The sequence below is a fragment of the Mixophyes fleayi genome, chromosome 6, assembly GCF_038048845.1.
Source record: "Mixophyes fleayi isolate aMixFle1 chromosome 6, aMixFle1.hap1, whole genome shotgun sequence".
In the NCBI taxonomy this organism is placed as follows: Eukaryota; Metazoa; Chordata; class Amphibia; order Anura; family Limnodynastidae; genus Mixophyes; species Mixophyes fleayi.
The window spans coordinates 61020327-61034623 of NC_134407.1; the positions used below are offsets into that span (position 1 = coordinate 61020327).

Consider the following 14297-nt stretch of genomic DNA (forward strand, 5'->3'; position numbering starts at 1 on the left):
ATAGTTCTTGATAAAAGTTCTTTATGATCTCAATGATAGCTTCCCCAGTATGTTGTAATTCTCCATTCTAATTTATTAAGGCTGCAATATTAGTACTCAACCTGTCTCCTCTAAGTAGATTCGATAAAAGTTTTCCTGATTTGTTCCCATATTTATAAAATTGAAATTTATTTGTCCCCATCTGTGATACTATTTTATCAAAAGTTTATTTTTTCTGTTGATGCACCTGTTTATTTTTGTCTGCAACAATTTACTTTCAAATTTCTGAAGCGCGTCCGTTAACTCTTTTTGTGCTTCTAAATAAGCCCTTGATTGTTCCCTCTTAAATCTTTTCGTAAAGGAGATTATCTCTCCTTTTAAAACTGCCTTAGCTGTTTGCCAAAATAGTGCTGGGTTTGTCTGATGGTATATATTATTTTGCTGATATGTCGCCCATGTTTTTTCCATCATAATACGAAATTTCATTGAATTCGTTAAATATGTTGGGAAACGCCAATGAGGGTAATCTCCTTTTTTTTTAAGTTTATCAACTTCAATCCATATGGGGCATAATCTGAAATACTAATTGGTTCTATCGGAGCCACTTGTACCCTAGTCAATAATGATTTATAGATTAAAAAATAATCTATACGTGAAAAAGTAGAGAGAGCTGCTGATAAACAGGTATAGTCTAGAGTTATCGGATTCCTCACTCTCCAAATATCTTCTACTTGAAGTTGATTAATAAAGTGGTATATCCCTAATGGGTATTTACGAATTCTACTTTGTTTTCCTGCCCTATCTAATTGCTGGGAAGCCACTATATTAAAATCACCCCCTAAAATGATATTCGTGTCCACATAATTATATAAATGATTTAAAACGCTTTGGAAAAAAGGCTTATTATAGCCGTTCGGAGCGTTTACGTTGCACAAAGTATATTGTTCCCTTCCAATGGAGGCATCTACTAACACAATTCTCCCACATGGGTCCACAAATGTATAGTGTATATCAATCTGTAATCATTTTCGAATCAATATAGCCACTCTTGTAGATTTAGAGTTGTAAGATGCAGACACTATTACCTTCTGACGAAGTATATTAAGTTTATCGTGTTCCAATTTTGTTAAGTGCGTCTCTTGCAAAAAATAACATCCGCTTTTATTTTGTTCACATAAGTTAGTATTTTTCTTATGTTTTATGGGAGAATTAATTCCTCCTACATTCCATGAACTAAACTTCAGCCTATTTATATTTATACATCATTTTACTAGGCAACTTAAACAAAAAAGGTTATCTCTGAACACTTCCTATTCTACAAACCAGTGAACCGGGACCCCCTCTTACCCCCTTCAAATTTCTTACACAACTCTTTTCCTTATTCATAATTAAGTTCATCCATTTCTGTGAGCTCCACCACAACAAAAACCCCAAAACATATACAAAACTATTACATAACTCAATTAATAACCTACTTAATGCTTTCAATAGTATAATTTTCATCCTAAAAAAATTATAAAACGAATCACTCCATTTCACTATAATTCTTATTTTCCTATAAAATGTCACTAAATATCTAAACTGTATTATTAATTCTAATCAATATCTGATTTACAGTCATTAATAATTCCCCTAAGACTAGGATTATCCTTTCCAAAAACATAACCGGGTATAGTTCAATCCTCCTTAGCCCTTAGATTACATTCCTACATCCAGCTATAACATAACATCTATATTTCTTCCCAATCTATTTTATATTTATCACAATGCAATAAGATAAATTCATACATTACGTCTCCAGGGTCTCACTTAGCTTCCTTTTCTTTTTCTTTCGCCCCCCCCCCTTTCTATTCTTCACCAATCTCGACTGAATCACATTGTTTAATTATATTCCTCTAACCCGCTACTAATCTTGTATTCATTCCTTCCCCTAATGTGTATTATCTCAAGTATACCATTTCTATTCAACTAATCAGTTCAAATCCATACTAAGTGATACTTAAATATTTTAAAGCTATATAAATTTTTGTATTTTGTGTTATACATTGTATTCCTCCATCAAAAAAACAACCTTCAAAAGTATTATATAATTATTCATCCTCTTAACTTATTACAGTTATATAATATTCTATAAAAAAAATAATTAATACAATCTTATTTGCTAATCATATGTGCTATCAAAAATAGAATAGGGATCCTAATAAACAGCTATACAACAATCATTAGGTTCTATATCTTCAGACACCATTAAAAGTGAAAAAAAAAACCTGTTTCTTTTAAAAAAAAAAAAAAACTTTTCTTTTAAATAAATAAAAAAAATTCCAATACACATTTATAAATCAGTCCTTAGATTCGATGCCCTCTGAAACCTGGTGATAACCTGGCGACAATCTTGCCTCTTCTTTATCCAGAAATACTTTTGCATCTTTAGCCATCTTAAAATCTCTATAATCTTTCCCATCAAAAATACGTAAAATGCTGGATATCTCATGCAAATTTGCGATTGGCAGTAACCAGTCTCGTACATACCAAGGAAAATTCTTTCCTTGCTCTTATCACTTCTGCTGAATAATCTTGAAACGATAATAACCTATCATTTTCCCAAATAATGCTGCCACTTTCTTAGCCGCAGACAAGAGCAACATTTTTTGTGTATAATTAAGGCACTTAAAGATAACTGTTCTTGGCCTTTGCTTCTCATTATACCTTGGTGGGCCCAAACGATGTGCTCTTTCAATTATTACTCCATTTTGACCTCAGGTATCTGCAAAAGGGTTGGGAGAGTAGTTAATAGGAAATGGTCCAATGCAGATCCTTTTATCTTTTCTGGTAAACCTACTAAACTCAGATTGTTTCTCCTGGACCTATTTTCTAAGTCATCTATTTTATTTATCATTTGTTTCTGTACATTTTGTAAAGAAGTGACTTGAGCTTTTAAGCTGACAGTATCTTGAAAGTTCTCCCCAATATTTTGTGCATTAATTTGCACTTGTTGAGACATTTGAACCATCTGTTCCTTTAATGACTGAATAACTGCTGTAAATTTACAAGCCTGGTCTTGCATCAACGGTTCCATCGTTTCTTTTATTGCACGAACTACCTCTGCATAAGATAGATGTGGTGTTACAGTCACTGGCACCTGGTCTGTAACAGATAACAATGACTCTGACATAGCATTTGTATCATGTGCCTCTTAGACTCTTCCTTTTACATGACTTTCACTAGAATCTTCTTTTTTTCGAACTTTCTCATTCTTAGAGCGTCGTGTTTTAGCGGCTGCTGACATAATTATATATTTATCCATGCTGTTATTCCCAAATTCAAATTAATATTAAATTTCTAGGCCCTACAAATTTTGACACTTTTCTCTATTATCGTGGCTTCAGGAGTGTCAGTATTTATTAATTACATATTTTATATAGAGTCATATGACCTTTTCATCATTGTCCCAGCTCAATATTTTATAAGGTCTCAGATAAGTAGAGAGATATTATAACCAAGTAAAGAGGAAAAAACCTTTACTCGCTGATTAAATTCCCAGGAATTTCAGTTAGGTACCCCTCCTTCCTGCTTACATTTCCTGCTGGATACTTGTAGCTGAAGTATTACTAACCTCCTGGGTTTCAGTGATACTACTTAGTTCTCTTTCGTCCATCCACTCATCTAGTATGGCGATGGAGTTCCTCCTTTCTCTCCTTGTCAACTGTTTTTAGGGCTGAAATCCAGTAATATAACCTGGGGAGCCAGGGAGCCAGCAGAGAGCTAACAAAGCGCTCTCCCACCTTTTCCCGGCCTCTTGTCCCTCCAGATGGCGTTACTGCAGCTGCTTTCTCTGTATTTCACAGAGACTCGGCGTTCTCAGCCGTGCAGCATGGAGCTCACTCCATGCTAGGCCTTTATGATTGTTTTCAGGAGTTTATGTTTTATGCTTTGATTTTCAGGATTTTTTTCCCACTAGACTGTAATCTATTTTATGGGCAAGGCCCTCCCTACACATTGTTTTCACTTCCACATATCTTTTATGTACCTTGCATGTCCCTGTTTCAGATTTGCTTTTTTTCCACCTCTATCCGACACAATAATAGTAGTAATAATAATAATAATAATAATTATAATAAAAACAACAAAAGGATTATTATTATTATTTTTCAGATTTTGCAGCAGTATAATCAGTGGACCTGGTATGCCTGTCAACCAGACTGATGCTTCATTCAATCACAGCCTGAAAGGCCATTTGGTTGAAACCATGGGAAGCTAATCCTTTCTCAATACAAAGCATATATATCTTTCAACATGACTGTAAAAGGCTACTTGGAATGAAGCTCTACAAGTGATTGAGAGGTTATGTGAAGGATAGGAGTCAAGTCAGAATCCAGGGACAGGGATATACCAAACGGGATTTTTATTAGGTCCACAGTGCAGGAGCAGCAACACATCATCATCATCATCATCATCATTTATTTATATAGCGCCACTAATTCCGCAACGCTGTACAGAGAACTCATTCACACCAGTCCCTGCACCATTGGAGCTTACAGCCTAAATTCCCTAACATACACTTAAACACAGACAGACAGACAGACAGGGAGAGAATAGGGTCAATTTTTTTTTTTTTTGATAGCAGCCAATTAACCTACCAGTATGTTTTTGGAGTGTGGGAGGAAACTGGAGCACCCGGAGGAAACCCACGCAAACACAGGGAGAACATACAAACTCCACACAGATAATGCCATGGTCGGGAATCGAACTCATGACCCCAGTGCTGTGAGGCAGAAGTGCTAACCACTAGGCCACTGTGCTGCCCTGCAAATCAGCAGTCACAAATCAAATCAGCAGTCACAGGAGAGCCAGAATACTCAGATTCATGTAATAGCACTGCCTTATAACGAATTAGAGTGGGTTTGCAATGCACACTCTTTCCTCCAGTACTGATGACCTTGCACTAAATCTGCTAGGCCTTATAAAGGACATAAGAGGAAGGGGTGGAGCTTTCAAACACTTTTTGGAGAAGTTAACCCCATACTCATATGTGGCCGATCCATTCCCTGCCACAGTCTAACAGGATGGAAATTGAGTCTTATTCCCCACGTCACAATGAGAAAGATTCCAAAGGGTTGGACGGATTGAAACATTTTTCAGTAAAACCAGAGAAATTAGATCTTCAAGTTCTTTTCTCTTTGGCTCCAGGACTAAGGCTAACTTCTTGGGACAGGAGGCCAACAAGTGAGAATTTGCCAATTCAGATCAGTCTTGGTTGCCAAGTATTGTGGTTTACAAAGAAAAATAAAGGGAAATTCTAATTCAATATGTGAGCAATCTTCTGCAACAGCAAGTGATTGTCCTAGTATCTCAGGAAGAAAAACAATATTGTATTCACAAATCTTTTTGCAAAATAAATTTTTAGGCGGGTTCAGTCCTGTTTTGGATCTAAAATAGGTAAACAAATCCATTCAAGTAAACAATTTCAATATGAAATCCCGGCAATCTTAGCCCATGTGCATGCTGCCACTTTGTAGTGCCACAAGTATGTACTTTAAATGGTCAAATGGTCTCCTCATCTGGAAATATTAAGTGTTGTCAGAAAAAAACATATTATTGCCCCACCGATAATGAAATAGTATGCCACTGTAATATAATAAACATTTTTACATGTAGTCATTAATGAAATATAGTCCACTAATTTATTCATAAAATAATTTGACCCAGTAAGATAATTAATAATAATTTTTGCACCTCTAAACAAGAAATTATCACCCTCATAACTAAAAAAAAACATTTCTTTGTTGAATCTCGGGTGAGTTTCTATTGAATCTCCAGCGAGTTTGACTAAACTGGCAGCAATGTAAAATTGATTTCTGAATGTCAAAATCACAGGTTAATACATATGGCATAAAATCGGCAGTGACCTGAAGCGATTAGCAGCGATTTGAAATTGCTGAAAAAAAATCGGTACTTTATGCATTTACTCCAGAGATCATCTCTAAAGCAACTAACTGGGCTTTAGCTACTACCTTCACTAATTACTACAAAATTTTACCTCCCATGATTGTGGCAAAACAGTGAGTGAGGATGCTCAGGCCAGGGAATAATGATAATTGTATAGCCAAGTAGAGAGGTTGCTGTATTGGTAGTGCGAAAGCCAGACCCCAACTGTATACTACTATGAGGGATCACCAGGAAAGGAACACTACAGCAATATTATTAATTACATTTTCCCTTATGTCTGCACAGAAGAGATGAATTTAGCAGTAACACACAGTAAATGTAGCATATGCTTAGTTACATGTTATCTCTCCAGCAATCTGCTAATGTTGTTAGTCAGTGACTGGTACTGTTTAATTAAATATAACTTTTCTTTTCCTCTAAACTGTTAAATGTTCTCTATACAACATAAAGAAATCCTTATATCTTAATGCCAGCTTTAGGGGAAACAAAATGTTTTTAAAAGGTGAAGTTTCCCTTTGCAGAGTTTTGATCTGTGAGGTTCCTTCTAAAACTATTCACAATTTTTTACGATTCAAGGTTCTTAAATGAGCTTGTATTTCAATAATATTGCTGATGAGATTTAATGAGAAGCCTAGTGTCAGTTAATAAACAATTCACTTGCGAAGCAATTTAGTGCAATCTGCTTGCTCTGAAAAGAGCACTTACTAAAGCTTTAAAGAGGAAACGAGATGGGGTTTGTTGCCATGTAAGTGGACGTTGGGTGTTGAGCGGTGAATTTTTAATGCTGAGACACATTAAATTGCATGGAACAACTGTGGCCGGGGATGGAAATGAAAATCAGTTGGCAGCGATTGAGAAACTGCTTTTGTCCATTTACCTCAATTCCAAACCATCTACCTATAAGAAAATGTAATTTAATTGAAAATGTATTTTTTTGCACATTGTTATTTGTTGTCTGTTATGAAGGCAAGTTGTGAAATATATATTGCCATTGTGTGCAAAACATTTTGACCACTGTATAATGTAATCCAGGCAGTGGGTCCGGGTATTAAAAGCGCTGTGTTCACAGTATCAATTACAAATTACATCATTTCTTCATGTAGATATTAATGAAAGTCGCATTTTCCATGTGTACATAAGTAAAGGTGCCGGACATAAAGACTGGTATATGGTAAGTGGATATTGTCATGTTGTCGCAGTTATACTTTTGGTGTTATTTTGTAGTTATAAACTCTATCGGCATTGTCAGTGCCGATGAAAACACTACCACCAAAATGAAAATAGTGTAATGCTGTGCTTTATTCATAATGTGAGCCTAATTTAGACTTGAAGGTAAAGATAACCTGTTTGCACATAAGCAAAGCTGAATCTGCACACTTACGTTTCCAAATCTGTATTTGTTGAAGCTGTTCTCATCTTAATATACGTACAACCTTAGATTTAACTTATAGGTGCATCCAGAGCAAAGATATGTCAATCATCATCAACTACAAAACTTGCACCCGGTTTATCTTTACACCCCGTAGCTAATGTATTCCAAGATCCCTGTAATTTAAAATAAGACACATCTCAAATGGACATGCTTAACTGCATGTAATGTACAGCACTTGTATGTTAAGGCCCCTGATCCACCTCTCCAAGCGCAAGGGCCAACTAATGCGCATAAACAGTGCATGAATGTTGCGCCAAACATGCCTTTTTACATCAAATTTAAAAGCAACTTATTATTATTACTATCTTAAGTTTTATATGGCGGCCACAAAGGGTCTGCAGCGCCGTACATGACATATACAGAAAGCAGTGATCCATAACACATAACATGATACATGCAAAACAAAATACAAAGACCAAACATACTGAATGAATAAAAATACAGGTAACATGGTAATGTAGATCAAATTATATGAGGGACAGTAAAGAAGAGTGATGGTAGTAATCAGCGGGAAGTTGGCCTAAGCTTAAGAAAACAGGGGTAGGGAAGAAGGCCAAAAGGTACAGAGGGTGATGGAATATTAGAAGGAGAACACAAGCAAAAGAGGGCACTACTCATGAGAGCTTACATCCTAAAGAAAAGGGGAGACACAAATAGGGTGGTACCGACTGGGGGAGTGGGGTATGACTCCTTATCACAAATGATGAAAGATTATTACATAAATCCATCCGTCTTTTGGTAAAAAAAAAAGTTCTTCCTTATATTAGCTTTCAGTCTTTTTCCCTCCAAACGTGTCTTCTTATTCTAGAAATTCTAAAGAATACAACCATCCTGAACTATTAATATCTTTATGTTTCTATCACTCGTTTCTGTCCTCTAAGCAGTACAATATATAACATGTAGTCTCTGCTTAAAAGTTTTGTTATATAGTCCATGCACCATTTTAGAAGCCCTTCACTGAATAGTTTGTCATTTCTTTGTCTTTTTGATGATATGGTCTTCAGAATTGTACACAGTATTCCAGGTGTGAGGACTGCATTTTGTCACGTCCCTCCATGCTCCCTTACCCATTTAAAAGTGCTCATGTACATGCTGACACTTGTAGTGCCACAAGTTTGTACTGTTAATGGTGTCCCCATCAGGAAATTTGAAGTGTTGATATATCATAAAAATATACATATTGCCCCACTGCTGATGAAATAGTAAGTCACTGTTATATATAAAAAAAAACAACCAATTACATTCATTCTATAATTACATTTGGCTACTAATTTATTATTAAAATAACTTGTCCCCCGTAAGAAAGTTCTAAATAATTTTTGCCCTTCTATAACAAAAAAGATGGTTTATTTAAACTTCCAGTATGCCTCCTGTTATATTAACATTGCCCTGCAGTGTAACAATGATGTGTTTGCTGATTTCGCCTACAGAAAGCAGTATGTTGTATCTGCCAATTGTGAATTCAAACTCGGACGAGATTGTTTTTAATCTCCCGCAAGTTTGACTTTAACATGGGAGAGATAGGGGTTTTTAAATCGACACAAATCGCAAGAGATTGGATTTAGGAAAGTGAAAACCGCTGGTTAATACTTATGGTGATTTGCAGTTCAAATTGCCGGTTATCACTCGTGATTTGTGGTGATTTTAAATGGCTGAAAAAAAAAATCGCAGTTTGATACATTTACCCCCTAGTGTCTTAGTTTTTGCCCCAAATTGTTTATGCATGTGACCTTGGGGAGTGACATGGGCGTACTGGGAGAGTATAGTGAGGGCAGTGGGTGACTCTGTCAGTGAAAAGAGACATGAAAGGTGTGAGAATGTCCAGTAACAATGGTTGAAGCCTTGGTGTAGTGTAACTTTTCTTTCTTAACACCGATTTGTCTCCACTTATGTCTTATCTATATCTCTCTTCTCTCTTCATTCAGTGTCCAGCCTTTTCTTTTATGTCTCTTTTCTCTTTATTCCCCCAGTTTCTCCCCTCTTCTCTTACTCCTTTCTCTGTTCAGCTACTCAGACCCCCCCCCACCCCCGTTATCTGTGCTGCAGATGTATAGTTTAAGTTTAATTAGCTGATTACATATGTATTGCCCCCCTTCCTGCTATTTAATTTTTATACCCTTCACTACCCTCCTTCTTTTCCTCACTTTCTCCTCCTTCATGCCCCTACTCGATCTTGCTCAGCTTTATTCATTTTCCTGAACTCCCGTCTTTGGACGGCTCCCCGAGGACATGTCCAGTGCTGGCCGCCGGGATGGATTTTTGGCCCCTCCTGCCCCTTTTACTTACCCAGTGCAGGATTAAGTTATCCTGTGCCCGGCCGAAATGTCCCGGCATAGAAGATATTATTTCAATTTTAATAATTTGATGTGCAAAACTGAGACCATTTGCTGCTATAAATAGCATTTTCAAAGTGAAACTTAAATAACCCACACGTGTGAAGCAGCTGGTCATACATGAGAAATGGGTGTTCTACAGACTGACATAAAACAGTTTTGTAATTGCAGCCTTTGCTGACAGCTTCCAGAATAATCTGCCTGGAATTGGACGATGTAACAAAGTGTAATGTATGTACGGAGAGTAGAAATAATAATGATGGAGGTTGTTCTGCTGTGTGGACAATTTGTTCTTTTACATTTGTGTGTGCGATGGTGTGGATACGTCATGGTGTGTGTATAGGTAGATGGATAATAGTAATCACTGGCAGCGCAGATAGACTTCATTAAGCCTTCTGAAGAACGTTCTGAGAGATCACTCAAACGCTTTCTTAAGCACTTGCTACATAGGGTTTAATAGCCCTTAGTTCTGGTTGAGTTGTATTAACCACGCGGTGAACACAGCGCTCAGTAAACACACCACCGCTGCAAGGAATGCTCCTGTGTGTACGAGACCTTCAACAACTTGTGGTTTAACTTACTTGCAACTCTATATAAGGGCCTTCAAGTGAGTATGAACTACCCTTTATTAGGTGGAGGTAACTTTGTGTCAAATGTAAGACCCTGTGGTACTAGGATTGCTCATGCCATAAAACCCACCCCATGATTTCTTTTTATCATAAAATTAAGTAAAACAGTTATGAGAGCTTCAGGAATAAAAGGAAAGATCAGCATTGTAAATGAAAGATTTCTAGTGGAAAAACGATGACAAGCAATCTGATACCCGTCCTTGTCATATTTCCTTTCAGTTTGGGATTGGCTGAGAGACACAAACCAATTGACATTCCCACATACTCCAGCACTTTGATTTTTTTTAAAGCCATCCTTTCCCCTGGGCAGCTTATAATAAAGTAATAAAGTAGATGTATCTTGGGAGTGTGACTTTGTAAGTCTCTTTGGTATACAAACTGTACAAGGTATATTTCACACCAGCACCAACCCTACAGGAATTTCAATTGAAGTAAATGGTCTACAGCCTAGAGGGAGAGGAGGGTTCCCAGAGTCCTTCCAGAATAGTAACAGAATATATAGGGAGGTAGGGCAGTTATCTTATCGGACAACGTGAGTTTATACCCTACCTTTAGAAAGAACCAATACAGCGACACCACATATTTGTATACAAATTTGAATTTCCGCACTAATAGGTGAGCAGGTTATTATACATTTAAAGGAGCAACACAGATTCCTTAAACGGTACACAAGATATACTGCCTTTTTCTCTTTACATGGTTTTGATCACACCAAACATTGCATACAGCATTCCCAAACAAATTTAAATGAACACCATGGGGGGAATTCAATTGGCTGCATTGCTGTAAAAAGTAACGCGGCCTGCGCACTATTACCGTTATTATGGTAATAGTGCGCTGAAATACCGTTATTACGCCGGCTTTGTGCTCGCAGCTTCCTGAGCTGCGCGCAGAAAGCTGTGTTAAATTTACCTTAATAACGGTAATAGGTATAGCGCAGGGGGGGTCTGAATTCCCCCATGTGAAGGTTTTCATCTTAGTCAGATACTCCACTATATAAAAATCTTTTTCCCCATAGTGACATGACAACTAAGACTAAAAGACAACCTGTATTCAGAACCTATTGGGTAGAAGAAATATATTCATGCCTTATGGCTGTTTGTCCTCCCCATCAGGCATGTTACCTTATGCCTTTAAATAGGAGAGGGACTTAAGAGAAACATTGCCAAATACTGCATAGTGTTCAATTAACACAACATTACTGCAGGCAGGATAAAGGTTGTTAATAAGATGTTCTAAAGTGCCCTGCAGCATTGCAGGCCCTGCTCTTCTGCTTCATCCATAAGTTATAGGGTGTGTATGAAAATCAAGAAACATTATAATCAGTGGGCCTGACCCAAACGGATCATCTTTATCTTTCTGACTACCAAGGGAGAAATTATTGTATTGTGGAGGTCTAGTGATATGAAATTATGTTTCTAACGAATGTTATTTACATTAAACAGAAATATGTATTTTGCTACTCATAAAAAGCACAATAACACATAATAGTGAAAAAAAGGAGCTAACTGCATTGAAGAAAAAGTTTATTGTTTTATATTGCTTCCCATATATCATACCTGGCATTCCTTCTGTCATGGTCACTAAGTGCAAGCTGGAACACATATTCCCGCAGATACGTCTGTAGCTCCTGGTAAGTTCCAACCATCTGATTGAATGTGCTGTTAGTGAAAAATAAAAATACAAGATAGTACCAAGGAGGGAGTGGGGAAGTGGAACACACAGTTTTGACACCAGCTCTAAGACTGACGCTCTCTCCTAGTTATGATAAGATGTATTTTTTCAGCATTTTTACCAGGAATTCTGAAGCATATGAACGCAAAAAAAGTGTGTGAGAAGAAATTATAGGGCTAGATTTACTAAGTTGCGGGTTTGAAACAGTGGGGATGTTGCCTATAGCAACCAATCAGATTCTAGCTTTCATTTATTTAGTACTTTCTACAAAATGACAGCTAGAATCTGATTGGTTGCTATAGGCAACATCCCCGCTTTTTTAGTAAATCTAGCCCTTATTTGTCTCTGTGGCTACGTAAAATGTCACAAGGTATGAAACTAATATACATACACTATAACATACATTATAAAACTGAATATGACATGTATTTGAGACATAGTAAAATGTTACCTCATACACATTTTGTCAAAACACGCCTGTCATCCACACAGGGGCGGCCATATTTGTGGCAGACCAACATTTATGAGCAGCTTATTATTTTGTGCCTCACGTTTCAATAAAGTCACTAGTTCCTTTTCTAATTGATAGCCTGTGTTCTCATAAATATTGTTTAGTCCACAAAATGGCTTGCTCCACTAAGTGAAGACAGTAAGTACATTTTAAGCATATTGAAGGAGGATTCTGTGGCTCATTGGTGTGTTCTTTGATAAACTGAATGGACAACCTGAACCTGGGATTGCAAAAATAACTCCCAATTTACATAGAATTTGTATAAAAATCTCTTTGTAGGTACAGTCTGAAACCATTGGATCAGTTTGTATTCGTTCAGAAATGTTGGTGACCTGTAAATTATCAATGACCTCTGAACCATTAGATAAGGATCTTGTCTTGTTTCAATGCTTCATTTCAATTACCCAGTAAACTAATGTACGTTAGTATTGTCAAGAAATACAACTATACTGTATTGAAATTCAGAGAACCTATAGACTAACAGTGCTTAAAAAAATAAAAATAACCTGGTATAGACAGTAATAAACACTGCAACACAATCATGCATTTTCTATATGTTGGGCCTGTGCATTTTTCATACTTATGTGTAAACTAAACATTGCTTTTCAAGCTATCCCTGCGGAACTGTGATCTATATTTTATAAGCGTTCAAAACTGTGTAATGCAAGAAACAAAGCCCTAATAGCCCATCCAGACAGTAACATTTGTGAAAACTGTAAAAAAAAACTCACTCTCTGTCAATGACAAGGCACTGTGTGTCATCTTCTTCAGCTATGATGTTGGCGGACCGGACGTCCTCACTTGAAGAGAAGATCAGCATGAGTAATCAGGCATTAGACATTTCATTAGTTATGTTTCACATCCTTCAATCATCCTATTATTGATCAAATGAGAGCGATGCAGTGGGGAGAATTTGATTTGCCAACTGTATTATAGTACTACTAATAAAACTCAAATTGCATAGCACTGTACATGTGATTAATTCTACATCCTTGAGTTATTAACTCTTCTGTGGCAGATATGACATCATACTGCTTAGCACAATTTAGGTCATTAGGGTAAATGATTTTGTCATATACTGAACAGTCACTGAACTTTATTTTGGCAGCCCTCCAGTTTTACATCATTAATAATACAGATTTAAAACCGTCCAGATTTCAGTCTTAATCAATTCATTGAATTTACAGCAGGGAGAACTGTCTCCAATATTTGATATACTGTCCAAATTGTTTTCAGTGTCTGTATTTTCTTTCTCTAAAATCAAAGCAAACAAGATGGTAAATCATTTTTCAATAGTTGTTTTATGATAAATGCTCCATAATTTGTGCCTTAGTGCCTGAAACACTGCAAAGATTTAGGACACTAAAGCTATCATCTAATGTTTACTTAGTGGTCCATGTATAGTCCTGAAAATTCTAATTCAGCTCCAGAATTGTTCTTTGTGCCCTACCAATATCTGTTCATCTCCTCATCTGTTGGTGCATGTAGGTCCACAATCAAGCGATTCGCCAATGATCACCAAAAGCTATATCATTTATCACCTTCATTTTTCAGTTAAAGTAATGTCACAGTTAATCTAAATGGCCACACCGTTGCTTCCATAGATAATACATAGACAATCCACTGCCACTCAAAACTTCAAATTGGAAGGTTCACTTTCATTACATACTATTTGAAATGGAAAAAAATATATCAATATATTGTTCTGTCATATCTGTCTCTTTCGTCTTGTCTTTTAAATATACATTATGAAACCACTAAACACGACATACCAGTTGACTTGTGCTACTGTA

General features: G+C 36.6%; 1 protein-coding gene across 2 annotated transcripts in view; it reads right to left on the minus strand.

Annotated features, from left to right (window-relative positions):
• LOC142161247 (cGMP-dependent protein kinase 2-like) overlaps positions 1-14297 on the minus strand; it is a 107659-nt gene that overhangs the window by 38323 nt on the left and 55039 nt on the right. For both annotated transcript variants that reach the window (XM_075216705.1, XM_075216706.1), the window contains 2 exons: positions 13236-13304; positions 11879-11980 (listed from right to left, as the gene is read on the minus strand). In XM_075216705.1, coding sequence (XP_075072806.1) covers positions 11879-11980; positions 13236-13304 — 171 coding nt within the window. The remainder of the gene's footprint in view (positions 1-11878; positions 11981-13235; positions 13305-14297) is intronic.